The sequence below is a fragment of the Rhinolophus ferrumequinum genome, chromosome 4, assembly GCF_004115265.2.
Source record: "Rhinolophus ferrumequinum isolate MPI-CBG mRhiFer1 chromosome 4, mRhiFer1_v1.p, whole genome shotgun sequence".
In the NCBI taxonomy this organism is placed as follows: domain Eukaryota; kingdom Metazoa; phylum Chordata; class Mammalia; order Chiroptera; family Rhinolophidae; genus Rhinolophus; species Rhinolophus ferrumequinum.
Window position 1 is genome coordinate 1,707,832 of NC_046287.1, and position 21,809 is coordinate 1,729,640.

At 43.8% G+C, this 21,809-nt stretch overlaps 1 protein-coding gene across 1 annotated transcript in view; it reads right to left on the reverse strand.

Annotated features, from left to right (window-relative positions):
• CSMD1 (CUB and Sushi multiple domains 1) overlaps nt 1-21,809 on the reverse strand; it is a 1,609,724-nt gene that overhangs the window by 108,731 nt on the left and 1,479,184 nt on the right. The window contains exons 44-49 of the mRNA XM_033104535.1: nt 20,039-20,184; nt 19,206-19,286; nt 18,130-18,243; nt 13,250-13,438; nt 8,520-8,666; nt 4,058-4,246 (exon numbers count right to left, since the gene is read on the reverse strand). Of these exons, the coding sequence (XP_032960426.1) occupies nt 4,058-4,246; nt 8,520-8,666; nt 13,250-13,438; nt 18,130-18,243; nt 19,206-19,286; nt 20,039-20,184 (866 nt within the window). The remainder of the gene's footprint in view (nt 1-4,057; nt 4,247-8,519; nt 8,667-13,249; nt 13,439-18,129; nt 18,244-19,205; nt 19,287-20,038; nt 20,185-21,809) is intronic.

Below are 21,809 nucleotides of genomic sequence, written 5' to 3' on the forward strand. Positions count from 1 at the left end.
GGATGTGCACCGTAAATTACAGAGGTATGGAACACTTCACTGTCCAACAGGCTTGCTGTAGGTAATTTTGCCCAGCTGCAGGTGAATGCGAGTGTTCTGAGCACCTGTGAGACGGGCGAGGCTCAGCTGCGGGGTTCGGGGGTCACGTGTATTAGGTGCTTGTTCAACTTGGGGTACTTTTAACTTACAATGGGGTTACGGGGACATAGCCCTATCGTAAGTCAAGAAGCATCTGCAGTGTGCCTGAAGTCTGTAGGTTTCAGAGGTAGAAACGTGTACCTTTCTCCCCATAAATGCTACGTGGCAATCTCATTCCCCAGTTTTATATGTAATGTGAATGTCGTATCTGGGGAACAAGTAAAATCATGAGAGACTTCTGTTCTGACCTGAGTGGGAACAGTGCGATGTCATATGTATTCAGCTGATGTCATCACAGAAAGCTTTTCCCTTATAGAACTCAAAGCATTTTAAGGAAAAGTTCACCGGATCTTTCATTTCATAGCATATAATTATGAACAGTTAGTTCAGGGTCACTCAATAGTAATAATCCATCTCTACATATTAACTCTCTTTGGATAAAATACTAGTTTTAAAAAACTTGAAATTACTCTCAATTATCTTAAAACTGAAAACAAAAAAAATTCTTAAAATACAATGGAAATTAAAATTATAAAGACAGCAACAACAAAATAGAAACTATTTGTCCCTTAATATCTGACAAATAAATCTATGATGATCACACTGCCTTCTTATTTTTAAAGGGTTTTCAAATTTAGTCTAAAACACTTTTTGAAATTGTCAACCAAATACAGGTTTAGGCTGCAATGAAGAATGAAAGCCGGGACCCAGAGTCAGGTAAAAACTGCTCAGGAGAACAAGGAAAGGCAGGTGTCCCCAGGCACAACCTAAGAGTAATCCTCCATGCAGATGAGGATTCTGGGTGTGAATATGCAAACAAGGGGCAGGGCCTAGGAGGAGGCGGCCAAGTCCTGACGTGTGTCTGTGTGTCTGTCTGCCTAGCGTGGCTGCTCCAGGCCGTGATGGCTCAGCCGGGCAGGGAGCTGAGTTAGCAAGTGAAGGGCAGCCCTGGGGACCCGGCACAGAACGGGCAGGGTCCCACCTCCCTAACAGCCGCCAACTCTGAAGTGATTCTCATAGTGATGCTATTCCATTTTAATTATTTCCATTTCAAAATTATACCATTTAAAAAATTTTCACTGATCATATATTTTAGAGGCATTCATCTGAATAAAGGTGTACTTTCACCTGAAGGAGGACGTCGTTTAATTAATCGTATACAGCCTAGTGTATAACTACATATTCTAGGTCATGAAGGCAGCTGCCATCATTTGTAATTCTTTTTTTCATGTTTAGAGTCTGAATCCCTTGAAGGAAAGAAACAAGTCTGGTTTGTTTTGTCCCTCACAGCCCAGCACATGCAAATACTTGACACGTCTAGGAACTCACAGGAGGCCCTGCCAGTATAACACGATGCAGAGTAGACAACTGGTGTGGAGAGAGACCGGGAGTCCACCCAGCCTCCTGACTGTATCCACAGGGCAATGGTTCCTAGGAGTCAGGTGCGTATTTACATGATGGAAAAGCTCTGCACTCTAAGTAACCAAAGGAAAGTGAATAATTAAAACCAAACACATCCAATTTCTCCTGATTAAAAAGTGCAACGACCACACATTTATATTTTATATTATATTCAGTTAAATCAACACTAATGACTGTCGTCATCAGTAAAAGACTGCTGGGGTATAAATTGCCAATATGTGGCATATCAGCATATTCTATTTAAATTTGTATGGTCTTTTCTCAACGGCTTTCACTTATTCATCATTTTTACAATTTATTTTAAAAGATTTACTTTGACTTAAAAAATGGTAAATATGCCTATAGAATTGTACCACATAATTTAGATGGTTTAAAAGCCTACTTTCTACCATGTTTTTATTTTTAAACATTACAGCCTCACATCTGATGAAAATATTTTGTACATTATTATAATTAAAAGGCTACTTTACACAATTTATAAACACCTAAGAGAGGACTGAAGGAACTCTTCCACAGTAAATTAATAAAAGTTATCTAAAATATAAAGTACTTCCAGCATTGGTATCTGCAAGGTTTTAAGTTGAATTTCTTTTGGCAAGAAACAATTTGATTAAACACTGTAGAGGGAGGCAGAAAGTCTGAATTGCAGACCAACATTTTTATGGTTATTAATTAGTCACTTCACTTTACGTGCCTTAGTTTCAAATACATAAAAATAAGTCAATTAAACTAGGTTATTCTAAAGGGCCCTCCATGTTTTACAAGTCATAGTTTATGATGAAAGAGCAAACTCATTGACTGCCATTACCAGAACGGTTAACACAAAGTGTAGAACGGTGGCTTTGTTGTTGAAAAATGAGACTTCTGAACTATGTTATCATTTGAGAAGAATTACACAGGTCGTACAAGAAGAAACCTGTAGGAAGAAGTTCAGATTCTCCCTCTAGAAGGTGCTGCGTGAGTCGAGCCTGCAGTGTCCCCGAAGCCCCTGCTTTTGGGTTCTAGCCAACACAAAGAAGAGCTACACCAATCACCTTCCTCAGATTCCTTAGCCCAAACCGCGGAGCTTCCGGAAGGACCTGGCTTTTCGTGCATGCTTTCTATTTTTGAGTCATCTAATCCAGCATTAACTAGTTCTGCTGGGGAGGAATTGGGAGCAGGGGAGGCAGGTCAAGAGTTGTCAGCAAAACATGTCCCAGGCACCCCTCGATTTCTCCTCAAGTATCCCTTGAAACGCCAGCTCCCCCTGGGCCCACACTTTCTCACGTGTGCCTGTACAGGACGGTCTCCTTCCCGCTTCTCTGTGGGCTTCTCCCTGACCACACGTCCCACTCAGGCTCTGCTGGAGCCTGGAGACGACTCGCCTCCAGGGAAGAGCTGACAGTCCTGCTCTCATCCCTTTGCCCCTGTGGGCTGCTGATTAGGTTATTGCTTTGTCCTAGGCATTCTGTCCCCAGTGCCCAGGACACAGCCCCCGGGGCGGGGCTGCTCTCTCAGCAGGGGATTCTATGTCCCAGACAGAGGAACAGAACGTTTAAAGAAAACGAGAAGCAGTTTTTCTTTAGAAAGAAAAAGTACTTTCGTTTTTAAAGGAAAAAAAAAATCCTTCCTAATGAAACAAGCTTATGGAATCCTTATGCGTATCTTCCATTAAAGAAGAAGGTCTCAGGTAAGACACAAACAATGCGAAGAAGTGTCTGTTTAACTCCCGTGGTGAAAGTCACACAAGATAAGTGTGATGAATACCTATTATTATCGCATGGAGCAACACCAGAAAATCTAGTATCTAATGAAAAAGAAGGAAAAAAGGAAAGCAATATGCAGTTTCATTTATAAATCATAATTAACTTTCAAAGAGCAATACATTTCATTACGAATATAAATCTCAGTAAGACAAAACTCTGAAAATTTCATGACTTCAAAGTCTTCAATTAAAAATTAGAATGTCATATTTGAAAATCTGATATTTATGCATGACAGATAAAATGCAAAAACACTCTCTGACATACTGAAATCAACTTTAACAAGCCCCAGATTTAAAAGACCAAAATAAAATGAAATACACAGCATATGGCTCAAAGAAAGAGTTTTTAAACTAAAATAAGGAAAATAAGTTTTAGTAATAGATTTTTTAAATTAATACAACTGTAAAGAAAAATTATTTTGTATCTAAATTAGATAATGTGTTTGTTTTTTGTTTTGTTTTTTTTTTTACCTCAAAATGAAACACAAGTAATAGAGTAACCCTATGTAGCATGTAACGGCTGTCCAACCATCCTCTGAATCCAGGCTATAAAGCTAAATCAAGCCACGTGTAAATGTCAGAATTGTTTGCGTGGTCAGTGGAAAGTTTAATTTGTACTTTCATAAACCCACCTCCAATTTCTCCTTACCTTTTATCCACAGTCACTGCTTCAATAATTTTCATAATATGATTAAAATAAGGACAATACATTGAACTCAAGTGTGAGGATGAAAAGCCGCATTTCTTACTCACCCTGGCACAGCGGAGGAAGGGAGTCCCACTGGTACATGCCCGCTGGGTCCCGTCTACAGGTTGCATTGCTGGGGCCGATCATTCGGTAGCCGGGCTTGCAAAAGTAATGCACTTTATTCCCAAGGGTCCCCGCAGTCCCATTTAAAATGCCGCCGTTCTTCAGGGTGTGGGTCAAGCTGCAGTATGGTGCTACGGGCACAAACACACACATGAATAAACGAACAAGCAAACGATGACTGGTGCATATCCCTTGGGAAGACTGATATAAATGAAACATCTCCAGGGTTGAAATGGTGGGAAATCAGTAACTTCCCGAAACACCAGCGCAGGTGAAGACGGGAAGCAGGAACTGTCACTCACTGCTGGTGAGGATGCTCATGCTGCAGTCACTTTGGGGGACGGTGGGCAGTTTCTCACAAGACTACACATCCTCTCACCATATGATCCATTAATCACGCTACTTGGTGTTCACCCAAAGGAACTGAAAACAATGTCCATATAAACACCTGCCCACGATGTTTACAGCAGCTTCGGTCATAATCGCAAAACTTGGGGCCACCAAGATATCCTTTAATGGGTGATGGATAAGTAAACTGTGGTCCATCCAGACAGTGGAGTAGTACTCAGTGTTTTAAAGAAATGAGCTGTCAAGCCATGAAGGACATGGAGGAACCTCACATGCATCTGACTGAGTGACAGAAGCCAGTCTGCACAGGCTGCACACTGTGTGATCCCAACTCTGTGACATGCTGGGAAAGGCACAACTATGGGGACAGTGACAGATCAGTTATTTATAGGGGTCGGGGGAGGGGTGACCAGGGGAGCACAGGGGACATTTAGGGCAGTGAGACTCCTCTGTGTGACGCTGTGATGGTCGGTACGTGTCATTACCCATTTCTGGGAAATCTTTGTATCTTTCTCTTAGTTTTGCTGTGAACCTTAAACTTCTCTGAAAAAAAAATAATGTTTAAAAAAAAATCCAAAATATCTAGAGCCAAGGGTCCAGTGTTGTGTCTGTAAGTTTCCGTTACCTGCAACTAATCAGTATGCAGGTGGACCCCTGTCTTTCTGAGTAAAATACAGAGCAGCCCACGGGAGGCTCACCCAGACCCCCACTCCCTCCCTAAGGCTGGCTGCCTGCTGAAACACGCTTACTCGTCCCCAGAATAAGGAATGATGACGTGCAGCTCTGGGCTCCATCTCTGAAACAAAATGATTCTCAACACTAAAAAAACATATCATTAAATGGAGAAAATAGAAGAACATAACATTTTGTGATCAGTGCCATTAACTTCTTCCCTGTCCTGGATGCTAAGAAGTCTTGTAATTTCTACAATGATGTACACATCAAACTTCTTTTTAATATAAGGGATTCGAACAAAATCTCTGAAGAAAGAGCACTCCTTCAGGTCAATGAAAGACTGACACTAGCTTTAATCAGCCCCTTTGTAGGGAGACTTTTAAAATTAGAGCCGGGGCGTTTGCTAGAATAAGTCTTACACAGAATGTAACATTTCGATGGCTAAAGGCTCTGCATCTAATTTACACATTTAGAGAAAGGAAGTCATTTTACTCTTACAAGACCAGCTCCACTGCTGCATGTGAGCTCCCTTCAGATGAACTGAAACAGGAAAATAAAGGAGTTGTGAATCATTGGGAATTCCTGGTTCCTTTGGAAAGAAGAGGCTTTCAAGGCACTACCCACTGTGGGGGTTCCGGACACAAAGCACTCACAGGAAGGTGTGAGTACTTCAGGTCGAACCTTTGCTGAGAAATCAATGCAGAAGGAAATCTCTGGAGGTTTCCTGTTATTGCACTGCCCAGAAGCCATGTCTGTGTGTGGCTTTGTCCTCAACCACAGTCCTAAGAGAAGCATCCTCAGAGGATATGCTCAGCTGGAGGACCCTCTGAGGTACCATTTCATTAAAGGGGGCAGGGGGATTACGTGGTTTTAACTGTGTTAAAATCCACTAACTGTTGTAAGAAGCTCCTGATGCATTGCCCTACTGGCCATGCCATTTTCTATGCCCAGTTGTTCCAGACTAAACTTTGTAAGTTTTGAATGAATCAAAATATTTAGTTTAGGGTAGGCTTGAGTATCATCAGCTGCCATGGCTACCAGCTGTCAGGGTCCTTGTGGCTGTAGATGAAACAAAAGAAGACAGAGCTGAAAGTGGTGGTGAGGAAGCACAGTGCTTTGGTGCCACCTGTGATTTCTATCACATTCAATCTGTTAAGAAACATTGTCTCACTCCATGGAGTCCAATAACTGTCTATTTTCTTTCCTATCTACCATATTTCGTCCCTCACCAAGGTCTGAAGATACCTATTCTTTCCTGCCTCACCTAGAACAAGCTACGGAAGAGCTCAGAGGGGGAAATGGCACTGACAAGAAATGGGTCGATTAGAACTTGGGGTCTGTCTGCCCGAGGATTCCTGGCCATGCAGGGTGATGGAAAGAGAACTGACTATGGGCAGTGAATACACAATGTGTTCATATAGATGATGTATTGTATTATAGAACCATACGCCTGAAACCTAGGTAACTTTACTAACTAATATAACCCTGATAAATTTAATTTAAAAAAAATAACTTTTATAAAAGAAAAAGAATGAATAAGACCAGTGCCCAAGCCCTGCAGGCTGCTGGGGTGCCTTGGAAAGCAGCCCACAAGCAGGCACGTACAGTGGCAGAGATGGGCAGGCTGAGCGGTCCAGGCACTTCCGGCTGCGGGCAGACCAGGCTGCATTTCCAACTCTGCCAACGCAGCAGCTTCAGATAGTTCATTTCCTACTGAAGCGGTGTTCTAACCCAGCATTCACTTAGCACAGACCGCACTGGATGGGCACTCGCTTTGCCCTTTCCATTCTCGTTTGTCAACTGTGTTGACCAATGACATTGCTCTGAAGTCGGAATAGCCCATAATTCAGTGTAAGGCTAAGCTTTGGGGTACAGCATGTAGTCATGTTATGGGGTGAAGCTCCCTTGCCCATACCATTTATTTCAGGAACATCTTCATTTAATCATTGCTCTGAAATCACTAGTGATGAGCTCCCAGCAAAAGTCACTGAATCACTGAATTTAACGTGAAAATTTGTTATAAGATATATCTACGTATTTATGGATAGATAGGGATGTCCACTGACAAACATAACAATCTGCAGATTTTTCTGAAACTCTCCATGTTCCTCTCCCTACACGGTTTAACACAGAACCTTCTTGTTCTCTGATGAACAAAAATAGCCTTTGAGAGACAGAATTCAAGGTATAATCATACCTCCCGGCGACTAAGTAATTTGCCACAGATAAGACAAGACAAATTACATTCACCACGATGTCCCCTGCGCTGTCCATCTTCGCACATTGGGAAGAAATTCACGCAATTCTAAAGTCTGATTATTTCTTGGAACAGGAATTTGATGAACTCAAAGCCAATCACTGCCCTATGCTCTTCCTCATTCATTCTAATAAAAGCACACGTCAACCGCAAGCTGTCTGTTGAGAAGCTCTTTGTAGGGCTACTTTGAGGGAACAGGGACAAACAGAGGTCTGGGTACACTTGATTAAACTTCAGGAAGGAAGCCGTGAATTCCATGCCTATTGTCCTCACAGCAGGAGCCTTTTCAAAACCTCGCTGCTTTTCACTATTTCCTGAGGGTACCCCTGGGAGAGAGCTGAAATCTTATTCTCAAAAGGACTCTTTTTCCTGTCTCTCCCTCAGAAGGTCCTTTGTCACTGGTGAAGCGAAACACAAGCACAGGGGTAGACAGCTGGTGAGACATGTTTCCCTTAAATGTTCACAGTGGGTAGCGAGCGTCCTTGGGCAAATTTATCTCAGTTGTTACCACTGGATGTTACGAATGGGATGCTGGGAAAGTGTCGACGTTTTGCTTCGTAATGAAAATATCTCAGAAATTGCAGTTGCCCATCTGCGGCTCTTGCAGGGCAGTATAAACAGTAGGTGCGTGAGAGTGACACGTGTACAAAGGACCTACTACTTCACACGTCAGAAACAGAGTCTGCACATCTACAGATGAGAGGCATACCGACCAACACAAAGACACAGCAGCACCAGCAAGCGATCGGCACTTCTGAAATCAGCAGCCTTCTGGTCATCTCTTCCTGCTTGTTCCCTGGGCACTTACACCTTTAGTGTGTATAACGTTAATCTGTATAACTTTATCTTTTGGGAAATGCCTTTGCTGCCACGAGATGCAATTCAGTGGCTGATGCTGTGAGCAACACATTTTTAAAGTATCACTCTACAAACAGTTATTTTACCTAAGGTGGCTTAGAGATGTCACTCCGAGTCATTTCTCATCATATTATTTCTATGCCAGTAGATAATTCATCTTCGAAAATGAGGCTTACATTATGGAACGCTACCTAATTTTGGGATTTAATGCAGACCACTTGTGTTCAAAGCACCTTTGTCCCTAAAACCAGAACTCGCTCACTCACCTGCATAACGGATCTTGAAACCTTTCTTGCTGGTCGCGTGATCGGTGGACCAGCGCAGGTACAACTGAGGACCCCTGCTTGTGAAGTTGGATTGCTGCGTGTGGTTCCCACTTAACACCACCAGCACAGGGCTCTGACCAGAGGGACCTAAGTCACAGGGAAAACAGGGAAGTTCAGCTGTGAGAGCACCTACCACATGCAAACTACTTCCAGCTTTCTATTTCACTGGAGTCCAAAAGTACAATACGGACAGATTTCTTTCCATGGCGGACAAAAGAACCCTAAGGAACACAGCACCAAATGTATGCCCTGATGAATATAAATGAATAACCAACCCAAGTAATGTCCGGTGTACATGCTATTAACAGAACACTTAACTCAAATGAATCTTACCTATAAAACAGAGGTAATTGAAAACGATGGAAGCCATTTTTCCTATCTTTAGTATGTCTGCATTGTATGGCTATGAAAAAAGGGGAGCCCCTCAGGCAATCCTGGGGGACCAATGTGTTAGCACCTCACTTTGGGGAGCAGTTTGGTAATATCCAAGAACACTGAATGTTTAATTACATTTCTATAAACTCCAGGACACATGCCAAGGTGTTATTTATATAGCAAAATGTGTATTCCAGTCTTGTTTTTTATGGCAAAATTTAGATCCTAACTAGTAGTTTCAAGTTAAAAATAAAAATTGAAAGTGCCATTAAAAGGAATTCTATGCAGCATTTAAAAATAATGAAAGGGATAAATGTGTCTCAGCATAGGTCATCCTTAAGATAGCATAGTGACAACTGAAGTGTAGTTGCAGATAAATATGATAGCCACTGTGAAAAAATTAAAAGTCTGCACTATACCAACATATAAATGATGTGTTTGAGTGTGTGTGTGTTTATACACAGAGGATGATGACAGAAGACAGACTGGTCGTAGGTGTGGAGGGAGAGTGGGAAGGAGAGAAGGAGGGTGGGGAGAGGGAGAGAGAGAGAGAGAGAGAGAGAGAGAGAGAGAGAGAGAGAGAGAGAGAGAGAGAGAGAGAGAATTACAGAACACCAGAAAGCACAGCACACCCAGCTTCCACTTCACCATACTGGTTTCCTCCTGGAGGGGTACAAGGGAAATTGGGTATGGGAGGAGCCCCTAAGTTTATTTGTACTCCTTGTTGAGAGAGAGAGAGAGAGAGAGAGAGAGAGAGAGAGAGAGAGAGAGAGAGAGAGACACTAAGTAAAGCAAATTTAATAAAATCTTAAAATTCATTACGTCAAGTAATGAGTCCCTATCTATATTTTCTATTTTACCTCTGTGTACATTTGAAACCTTTAGAAATGTAAAAAGCAAAGTTAGTGTCTAATGCACAGTGAGTACAAGCATGTGGGGCGCAGATCCAGCTAACATCCCGCCCCCATCATCATAAGGTCATGTCAGGCATTGAGAGACGTCCTCTCGGGGATATGGGGCCGCAGTCCCACTGCCAGGGGCGGGTCCACGACACTGACCGCGACCTCAGCGCCTTTCCAGGGTCCAACGCCTTCATGGCTTTTCTCCATGACACATTCCACTCCCGGGAAACACAACACGGGAGCAGAAAGTGGCCTCACTGCTGGACGGAGTACAAACTCTGTCAGGTTAAGGGATACCTATCTTTCAGGATTGTGCATACAATTTTTGCTCCTGCAAAGAGGTTGAGAAAACACAACTCCATTCATCGTGTCACTCCCAATCAGAGCAGTTGTGGGATTTTTCCAAATAAAGCTGTTATGGGCTGACTGTCTTCTCACCCCCACTGGACACTTTATATGTTGCGGTCCTAACTCTTAGGACCTCAGAATATGAAGACATTAGAAGACGGGGTCTTTAAGAAGATAATTACGGTTAGATGAGGTCACAGGGTCCTACCCCACTCTGACTGGGTCCTTGTGAGTAGAGGACGTCAGGACACAGACACACAGAGCGACGACCTGTGAGGACACAGTCGTCTCCATGCCCGGGAGAGCGGCCCTGGGACACGGAGATCTCACACTTCTAACTTCAGAGAGGTGAGAGGTCATTGTTTGTGTTTCCCGTTTAAGCTGCCAGCTGTGGTCTGGTCATGGCAGCCTTTACTGGTTTGTTAACAATGACTCAGGCAGCGCCCTGTAGTGGGAGTGGAGGACAGTCAGGAGACGGGCTCCTCGCTGTGAAACTGTCCTGGGGTCAGTGTTCTAGAAAAGGCCCCTGTGTTTTATAATCAAAGGAGACAGGAATGTGTTTTGTGTGCTCGTCTTCTTGTTACTGCTGTCTGAAGAGATAATGCACATTCCAAAATAAAATGCCACTGGGAAATTAATTAACCTGAATTTATAAAATTTAAAAATGTCAGTTTTCATGACAGAACTCAAGAGTAAAGCTTCAGGTACTGTTAATCCAATACCTAATTCTTCATGGTTTTCCATCTGTTCTCTTTGCCTGTCATGTAACAAACTTTCTAAAGGACTGTTCTTTAAAAATACACATCAACCTAGGCACATGACAACAAGTGACAGGGATACAAGCGGAGTAGTGCTGCTTGTTCTAAGATGGAAACTATTAGGGATTTTACAAGTAAACACCCCAATCTTCATTTTGACACCTTTCTTGGTTGAATTCTGTAATGACTAAAACTTATTATTATTATTTCTGTTGTTAATTTAGAAATAACTACTATTGGAGCTGTAGAAAGAAATATACTCCTGGGCTAATAAAGTTTAAAATCAATGTTTTCAACATGTTTTTTGCTCAACTCATGAGCTATAAAAGAGCCATTGTATTACAAAAAACGCAAAAGAAAGTGAGATGTGATGAACATGACATTTACTGCAACAAAAATGCCAATGCTTGAAAAAGGTATTCACATAAAACTCTGACCTTTCATTTTATAGAAAAATCTTTGAGACTAGGACCAACCTAGTCACAGACCTCTGACAATTCTGACAGCAACTGCTGTGACATGGCTCTGTTACCTGCTTTGCTGGTGGCGGACAATGGGGGGTCTGTCCACATTTGGGGAGATTGGGTTGTAAGCATTTAGGGCATACGACATTGCAATAGGAACACACACACACAGCCCCTCAGGTGGGCTGCTTGCCTCTTTTATTTTTTTTATGACACCCAACTGGCCTCAGAATAGTGTCCCTTATCCCTCATTGACATAAGAAGCCCATTTTTGCACCTGGCTAATTACTTCTCTCCATGCTGATGACTAAAGGAAAGTCTTTAATAGTATGTGTCTGTTTTAACAACCAGCCACCCCCCCTTATCCAGTGGGGACATATTCTAAGACCCCCAGTGCACGCCTGAACTGGTGGAGCTCCTGAACCTGTATATGCTGTGTGTTACCACACACACACACACACACACACACACACACACACACACACACCGTGTCACTTAAGGGAAGCACTTTCTGGCTTCTCTTGCACATATCTGCATCACCAGCGTTGCTACTCTTGTGTTTGGGGCCTTCCGCAGTGAAGTCTGGTGACTTGAACACAGCACTGTGACGCTGTGACACTCGATTTGATGACTGAGAGGGCTACTAAGTGACTCCAGGTGGGAATGAATGCCTCCGTGTGGAGACACTGGACAAAGGGATGGGTCACGTCCCGGGCAGACTCAGTAGGACTGTGTGTGATTTCATCACACTACTCAGAACAGCCTGCAATTTAAGACTTACAAATTGTTTATCTCTGGACTTTTCCATTTAATATGTTTGGACTGCAGTTGTCTGCAGGTAACTGAAAAGGCAAATAAGGGGGAACTACTGTACGCTTAAAAAAAAAAAAAAAACACTCTGAAAATGAAAACACTGTGCTTCTGTCCTCTATGTACATAAGTGTAATTTTCTTCTGATTTAGCAGTTCATCTCTGCAAATACATAAGGTGATTTGTGTGGTGTCTGTCCACACAAGCAATTTGGCTATTAAGACTCATCAGTCACTAAAAGGCGCACCAGCACACGTAGAACTGATTACAGAAGGTATTTGTTTTCACTGAATTAATTGTTAGTTATCTGAACTCAATGACAAATCTGCCCAAGCACGTGAAAACCCTGTGATTATACACAGCCACCATTGTATCTTGGTCTAATGTCCTGGGCTATGAAAAAGTAAAATATTAACATCGGTTCCATTTCAAATTGACAATTCGACCACACTCTACTTTTAAGCATAGCACTGTTATATTAAAAAAAGTTTATTAGAGTTGAAACAAATGTATAAGACTATTTTTTTTAATTGTTCATTAAAGACTCATAGCATTTATCATTTAGGAATCTCTGTTCTCTGTAAGCCATTAAATGTATGTATTTCTACCAAAAGAATCGTTTAGATTGATTAAATCACCTTTAGGTCTTTATTTTCTAAATGTTAAATTAGAGAGGAAAGACGAGCTGTGTGATAGCCTCTAACACTATAAATCTCGACATTAAAGAATTAAAGAATGGCTAATGAATAGTCAGTACGTTTGCAGAGTGTATCAGAAGTATTCTAATTGTTTAGAAGCTGTAACATTGACAAAAGCACATTAATGTTTTCCAGACCACTTGATTTCTGAGATTGTACCAGTTCAAGGTCAAGGATAACTCATTTTCTGTTTGGGGGGGATATAATTTAACTCAAAAATATATTCACGTTCCTGTGTTACAAAGACATTGTGAGGGTGTTTGTACTCATTACTCATAACTCACTGGTGTGTAAGCAGAGATGAAGGAAACTCACCATCAAACACTTCCAGGGCATCAAACTGCTTCTCGCTTTGAAATGAGTCCACAAAGATGGTGATGTTATAGTCTGGTTCCACTCTGATGCTCCAGGAGCACGTCTGGGAGTTCAAATAGTTGCCCGGATAACCTGGACTGAGGATCACTCCAGAAGATTCTGTCCGGACTTCGTTCGCTGGGCATTGAGCTAATGAGAAAAGGACCAGTGAGTTTTCCTTAATGACATGAACTGAGCTTCCAAAGGATAGTTTCTACTTCTGCATACACAAGCCGATGGAAAGAAACTGCTGAGCTATGGCTGAATTTAACACAGGAGACAAACATAGCAGGAGACCGACACTGAATAACAGTGATATCTTAATATCACCGTATAATTTAAAAGACAATTGTACATATATTACATAACACATATGTTGATATACAGGGCGATTAGTTAGGTGACATAGATAGATGATAGATCAATGATAGATGGATAGACAGACAGGCAGGAATGCAGACAGATCAATCCTATTTAACTTTAGGGTCAAAGAGATTAAGTCTTCAACCCAGTCCCAGGGCAGCCAAATGTGAGGTGGTTGTCACATGGACAATAAATAATGCCCCCGGAAGTGGTCTTTACCTGGACGAGATGGTGAAGGTTAAGATCCGCTCCTGCAGCCCGGCCCTTTGTGTGTGAAGCGGGACTGACGGGCTGCGTGGCCTTACTTTAACTCCTCCCACACCGCCTGGGGCTGAACTGCCAGCACCCCTTAATTTAGGGCAGGTGCACTGTGGATTCCACCCAGGGTCCCAGGTTTTCCCAACTCAACTGAAAAGTAAGACCTCCTCTTCAATGCAGCATTGCAAAAATATTATGAAATCTTATGCAATTAACAGAAAGTTTGTACTTATTTCTGCCTTGGAGTTTACTTTTCATTATATTTATAACACAAATTTTAAATTTGTTGGGATTGCTTGGGACTCTGGTAAGTCAGAGATGCCTGGGCTCAGAGCCACATTGCGCCCCGCTGTCTCTCTTTGTAAAGAAGGAGGAGTGGCTGCCAGCAGAGGAATTTATCCTGATGAATCAGTAAGATAGTGCAGACACACTGACATTCTTAGCCCCTCCTGCTTTTTTTGTTTGTTTATTTTTATTTTTTTGTTATCCAATTGCTTCCAGGTTAATCAAAATAAAACGAATCTGCACAGGTGTGAATTGGCAGAAAAATCGCCAGAGTCTCTCAGTAATTTCTTTCATTGCTAGATTAAATTATCTTCCAGAAATGGTTTATTTATAACTAACAAGATAAAATTATTTTTACTATTGGTAATGTTTCAAAAATAAACAGCCATGGCCAAACTATTTACAATATGTTTAAAAAGTTAAATGATCAGCTTTCCTTAATGAAAAAGATCTTTTGTCAACGAAAATGTCTTTTTCTTAAAAAAATAAATACACATTTCAAAATAAAGACATTCCACAAACAGATAAGCAAAGCTTATGGAGTATGTTTTGATTCAAATAATGGTCTGTTAAAAATAACTTTTTCCTATTTTGTATCATTTATTTTAGTATTTTAATTGAGGTGTATCTTAAAATTTAGAAAATTTTAGGCATAAATTCACCAAACATGAAAAATTTCATAGAACCTTTTTAATAAATATGTATTTTAGGTGGATTTTAAGAATATTTACAATGTTAATTAATGGAAAGTGATAATGAAAAATAATTCAAATCAAAACACACACACTAAAACAACTTAGTTAAAAAGTATTTTCTCCTGTGCTGGTGGTAAGATCACTGTGTAAAGATATTACGTCCTTTCAAACATGACATGTCGCTATATTTTAAAGAACGAGAAAATCAATCATAGCCTCTGTGTGGGCCTGGAGTTCCAGAATCTCCCAGACCTCGCTTGACTACATACGGGCCCCAGGGCAGAGAGCTGCTCTGCAGCCCCTCGGGGTCCTAATTAATTCCCACACACGCATGTGCCTTTCCTCAGTCTAAAGCATGATGTGGGCCACGGTGTCCCAACAGCAGGGTATTGGGGCCATGTGCCACCTCAGCACACTCCCCCTGGGGGTTACACAGGAGAGGATTTGCCTGTCGCTCCTGGGAGGTCATCACTGCAGCTACCCTCTCAGAGGACCCGGGAGCTGCCCCACCGAGCTGCTGAGCTGCACCTGGGGGCTCTCCCTGTCCAGGGCTGGGGGCGGGGCAGGATCTTAGGCACAGCTGTTCTCAGCCCTGCCATTTATAAAAGAGTTTCTGTTTCGCACAGAAGACAAAATGAAACTTTAAGTGGAATCATCGCACCATTTTCCTTATCACACTTGACGTTTCCCTCCCCTAAGTCGCCCTTGTTTTAAACATGCGCCTGGCTATGTCTCCCCGGGAGCCCCCATTTCTCTTGCTGCCCCCTCCCAGCCCTTGCTGCTGTAATCTGCTACTGGGAGCTGCACCGGCCTACAGACTGCAGCTTCTGGGAACTTGCTGCATCCCCCCAACAGGGGCAAACGCAGGGTCCTGCAGGGGGACACTGCACACCTCCCCCCAGGAAAGCCTCTGCATGAGTCACTGCTTCAGCTAATTTTTGAAGAACACCCAACGTGCGGCCTGCGGCTCCACCCCCACCCCGTTATGCGTCCCGCAGGCCTCTTCAGGAGTCCTAGAGGGAAACACTAGGATCTAGGAACATGGAGGTTATTCCTAAAGCACTGTGAGCATGAGAGAATCCTGCAAACAGAACTGAAACCAGTAGGGATGCTGTCACCGGGCCCTTGACATGCATGTAGTCAGCTGTGCTGCCAGAGGAATGGACATTACCTGACGGTACCAGCTGTCTTTAATGTTCACTGAGAAATGTACGCTTCTGTTTTTTAATGAACATTCAGAAAACTATTGGTGGATTCTCACTGTCTATAGGATAAAGCCACTCGACACTGAAGATCTTTTAAAACTGGGCCTCTGTCAGGTTTCCAGACTCTTACGACCAACTCCCGGAACCCAGCCTGGCTAAGTCGCAGACGCTTCCTCCTCCTTCCTGGCCTCCGTGCTTGTCCGTTTTTTCCAAAGCCTTGTTATTAGCTCCCTTCACATTTTCAAAGGTTTCTCTTTACTTCATATGAGTGAAGTCACTTTTGTGATACCCTCTGCGGTAACCAGATTTGGTCCTCATCCCAGGTTGCTTGCACGTGGCTCCTAAATCCCTTGGCATGTCCTTAGGAGGACACGTGCCATTCATACAGAGCCCCTTTGGATCACATCTGAGTTTATGCTAATGAGGTGGCTTCGGGTGGGGCCCTAGGTGACCTCAGGGTGGCACTAGTCACCAGGAGCCCAGTGGTCAGCAGGCAGGAGCTTTCAGCCCCACTCACGGCACTCTGGTGAATTAGGGAGCTGGGGAGATGGAGGTTCTATAAAAACTCTTGGAAAACAAGATTCCATGAGCTTCTGGGTTGGTGAAGGTATCCCCAGGCCGGCACGGGACGGAAGCTCCTGTGCTAGGGTCCCCCCTGGCCTTGCCCTGCATACCTCTTCTGGCGGGCCATCTGCAACCTGTATTTCATCCTTTATTATAAACTGGTAAACGTAAGACAATGTTTTCTGAGTTCTCTGAGCTCTTCTAAGGAATGAGCGAACCTGAGGAAGGGTGACGGGGACCTGTGATTTACGCAGCCAATCAGAAGCACAGAGGACAACCTGAGGCTGGCGTCTAAATGGGGGCACTCCTGTGGGGCTGAGCTCTGAACCTGTGGGATCTGGTGCCATGTCCAGGTAGGTGGGGTCAGAATAGAGTCCCATCGTAAAACACTACCTGGTGTCCACGGAGAAAGACAGCATTGCCTGGTGCTGTGGGGAAACCTCCCACACCCCCATTCAGTTTTTTCTAAATTGAGATAAGTGTCCAACAAGGTAACAGTTATCTGCATACGCCACTAGCTTTCAAGGATCAATTTACTGCCACTGTCCTCAAGGAACAGTCAGTCAGTCACCCTATAAGTGGTGACCATTTTCAGAGCAGACCTTCTGAAAGTGGGTGTGGTCTCTGTAGGAGCAGGCTCACAGCTAATGCCAGTTTTCATCAAGAATGTATTGGGGATTGGCCCCCAACTGGACGCCAATTCAATCAATCAAATAATAGAAAAGTACTGAAAGAAAGATTACAATTTACTGCGTAAGTGTTTGATAAAAGCCTCTGAGTCCCTGTTTCCTCTGTTCAATAATGAGGTGTTCAGGGAACGACACCTAAGATAACTCTCAGGTCGCTGTAAACAAATGTAGTCCTGACATGAGACAGGAGAGCTAGGTTACCGTGTGGTAATGCTACCAGTTCAGGAGCACAGGGGAAGGGATGCTCCCTGCAAATGGGTGAGAGCAAAGCGACCTAGAAAACGACACTCCCCGTGTGTCGCTTTACTCTGGTCCTGGATCCTCATGAATTGACGTCATTGAAATATAAACCAGGTTAATCTCGGGGGAGGCAACAACCTGATAAAGGCACTTTCTCTTTTGGAAGCAGTAGCCTCAGTACGTATTCATGCCTTCTCTCATCAACTAAGACTGCTTTGCTTCAGGTCACATCAGCTAGACGAACAGATGGACAGAAAGTTAATGGGCAGACAGGTGACAAAGGACTCACAGTAAACAGCAACGGTGGAATCTAGGTGGGGGAATTCGGGTTTAATTTTCTAACTATTTCAACCTTGCCAAATACGTCTGAAAATTGTCCTGATGAAGTGTTGGCACAGAAGCGAGCCTTCTCAGTGGATGTGGTTTTAATGTCTAAGATGTTTCTGTTAGCAGGCAATTTAGGCTGCAGTGGGTCACAGCCCTGAGGACGAGTCAGTCCAGAGCGCAGCCCTGAGTCCATGCAGGGAGGGCAGCACACGTACCTTCGCACGTGGGCACAGCCCCTTCGAACTGCAGCTGGGCGCCGAGCTTGCAGGTGAGCATATCCGCTCCGGACAGCGTGTACCCAGGCTGGCACTGGTATCTCACAAAGTCTCCTGAAAGAGGCCACACAAAATGCTTGGAAATCTGTTTGAAACACAGCTGACTACCTAATGGGTGAGGTCATCGTGCGCGCCCTTTCCAAACCAACGTCCACATTCATTTTTAGACTGTTTGGCAAAATAGTACCCTTTCAGTTCCTCACTTATAAATAGGCCATCTTAAACTTAACCAACAATAGTACAGAAGTTATGTGGTGGTTATGCATCTATGCTCGTTCTTCCTTGAGGATTACAAAAGGAAAAAAAAAGTGAAATGGGTGCTTGGGGTTTCAGGTTGTGAAACTGAATGGCTGTAATGCAGCCAAAGAGGGCCACGCCACGAGCTGATATAAAGGGACAAACACCCCCACCCTTTATATCAGCCTTTAACTGTGTAGCAGCAACTGGGTCCCATGGTCTGAAACACGCTGTGACAACAGGACGGCCATTTGTAACTAAGGCTGAGAAATCCTGGTCACCACAACTGTAGTACAATAATCCAATGGCTGATTATTTAATAACATAGATCATGAATATAAAGTGACAAAGCATAATTTCTGAATAGTATCATTAAACATACTCACCAATTATATATCAGTGTCAATGACAAGGCAGTGTCACGCTAATCATTCTTTAAGCAACAAATGATTAAGTTCTTCTGTTGTATGAACATGTGTCCCTAACAAAACACAAATCCCTGAAAACTTGAGTCCAAAGAAAAACATCGACTAGTAAATGCTCCAGGGGGAAATGTGCTCAAACTGACAACAGCAAACTTCAAAAGGCAAGAACCCCAAATCATGGAAACAAAGAAAGAAAACCTGGCCCGTCGACACCTGACCTCCCTGTGTGACCTCCCGGCGACACTTAAAGAACATGTCAGATGGAGATGCACTTCCTCATGTGAGAACTACCGCAGGGGGGGTGGGTGTGAAAAGGCGTGTGGGGCGGAGGGCTCTCTATGAAGAAAACCTTACCTATTTCAAAATCGTCGTCCTCCGTGAGCATTTCTGCCTGCGGAACTGCAGGGGGAGGTGGACATTTCTTGAGCTGAAATGCTAAATGGTTTATGGGAAACAACAAACAAACTGCAATTACATTTGCTGAATAAACAGTTATTCAAAATGCATTCCTCTCACATTGTTACAATGTTTAGGTACGCTGACATGTCTACATTCGTAAATCATTGTTTTATAAAATCCTCAGGCTTTCAGGGCTCACAGGATTATTTCACACCGAGGACCATGTAAAGAAGGGAAAACAACCCTGTTTGGGTTTCTAGAAGAGACGTGGTTCACCCGGGGCCTGTTCCATGCCCACGCTCCGGTGGCACAAGGCCTCTGGCTCTTCCCTGAGGACTTTCCTGGCTGACAGTCCTCACGAGAGACGAGGGACCTCAGACTTTCCCCGCGATCATTTAACGTTCATTCACCAAACCCACAGAGGCTGGCTCTCGGCCGTCTGTAAGCACCTGGCATTTTCTAGCGCGCATCACCAGGAGAGAAGGAGGAGACATCTATGACAAGCCCCAATGTAGTTCAATGGCTTCCATTTTAGAGTTTCATTTCCCATACACTTGGAGTGCATCCCAGTTTACTGCGAAACATGGCTTAATAAAATGTGAACTGGTAAAGGTATCATTAAGCAAAAGGGTCACAGGAAACACTGGCATCAAATGGAAGAGGCTCTGATCAGGCAGGTTCTCCTCGACAGACTTGCGGGTGTTCACTGGAAAGCAGGCACACGTCAACGGCAGGAGGACACCACAGGGAAATGTCTTGCCCTCCCCAAGGGGTGACAAGGCACTGACCGTGGAAATTGAGGACGAAGAAGCCGCCATTGGAAAAGTCGCTGTGAAACTTGAGCAGGACCTGATTGGTGGAACTGTAGGCCGACTCCAGTGCTGTGTTTCCACTGAAAACTCCTAGCTGAGGCGAATTCTGATCGGGACCATCCCTGAGAAAGAGGAAAGACAGTATAAACAAAAGGTCCTCGTGACAGCTTCAACCCACGATCAGCTTTCTTCCCAGTTGGGCTCTCTCTTGGGAAAAGCAGGGTGATCTGAGCCCGGGCCCCAGGGAACAGGTTGGCGACATGGTCACATTTATTCCAGTGACTGCAGTACCATCCATCAGCTTCCTTTCAAAAGCCTGCATTTTACAGTCCAAACTCAATGGTGTCTTTTTAATTATGGGTGAGATTTATGGAGGTCTTCCTACTGAATTAAAATATTGAAAAAAACTGAGTGAAGTATTACCCTCTCCTGGATACTGTGTTTAGAAATATCACGATGTTTCACATCCCCGAAGTTGACTGCACTGTCCAGTGTCCTCCACTGGCGTGCTGACAATAGAAACTCACCCACTTTTCTTAACCATAAAGACCGTGGCTTCCACCTTTCAAAGCTGTAGGCTAATCTGGGGGAAATTGTTGATGTTGTCGTGTTGTCAGTTTTTGTTGTTGTTGTTTGTTTTGCATTTGAAACAGCAGCTTCACCTGGTGAACCTAATACTTCAAGTTCTCCCTTTCTCCTCTGCCCACATGGTTGGGGCATTATCAGCTCCCTGTAAGAGTGATTTCTACAGCCACAAACTCCAGCCTCTTTCTTTCCCTCAGATGCTGTGTGTCCCACAAAACGAGACTGGCTATTCTGCAACCAGGAGCTGATCTCATAATCCTTAAACCTCAGGCGAGTCCTCCGTGCTCCTAGAATGAAGCTCCAAGCCTCAGCCTGACTCCCAGGCCCTGCGCTGCCTGCCCTGCTGACCCTGGCAGCCCACCTTTCTCTGGGAGCCTCACAAGACCTCGGCCATGTTACACCTGAGGCCCAGTGCCTGGAACTGATGTGCTCATGCCTCACAGGCCTTCCAGGAATGAGAACAAGACCAGCTTCACAACAACTTCACCGACGCGTGCACACACATGCACACACACGCACACATGTGCACACTGCATTGCGAAGTGCAATCACTCCTTCAGTTTCCATGGCTGTTTAGTCCAAATCCATGGCCGGGCTCTTACAATCTGGGCCACGTCCCGCCTCGTGCCCTGATGGTCCGCTCCACTTCTCTGAGTGTCCCAGCATCACAGAGTCATTGTCATTTCCTGGTTCCCCCACAAATCTCACCTCCAAAAGCGAAGGTGGGGAGAGTCATCCCCATAGATACACAAATTTAGTCAAGAGGAGTCTCAGAAACTTAGCGAGGCCACGTAAGTCACCAGGAAGGGACCCAGAGCTGGAGTCCCACCCTTGTGCCTGTTTCAGTGTCTCCTACATGGCCCGTGGAGGGCTGTCTGCAGTGTTTACAAGGATGGAAGGCAGGCTGTGTGTGAACAGTTCTTCAATCGTTCTAGAAACACAACAGTCTCATAGTGGTAAAGGATCCTATATGCTTTCCTTTAACAAAAAACCCACTTAAATATGCAAAATAAATAATCTCGGGAGGGTCTCCTAAATGCAGAGTAATCCTGGATCTATCCAACATGCAGCAAAGCTCCAATTTGTTACATGATGTTTATTCTCTACATTTCTAAATTTAGTTGGTCAATTTCCTTTTCAAGGTCTACGTAAGGACTTCATT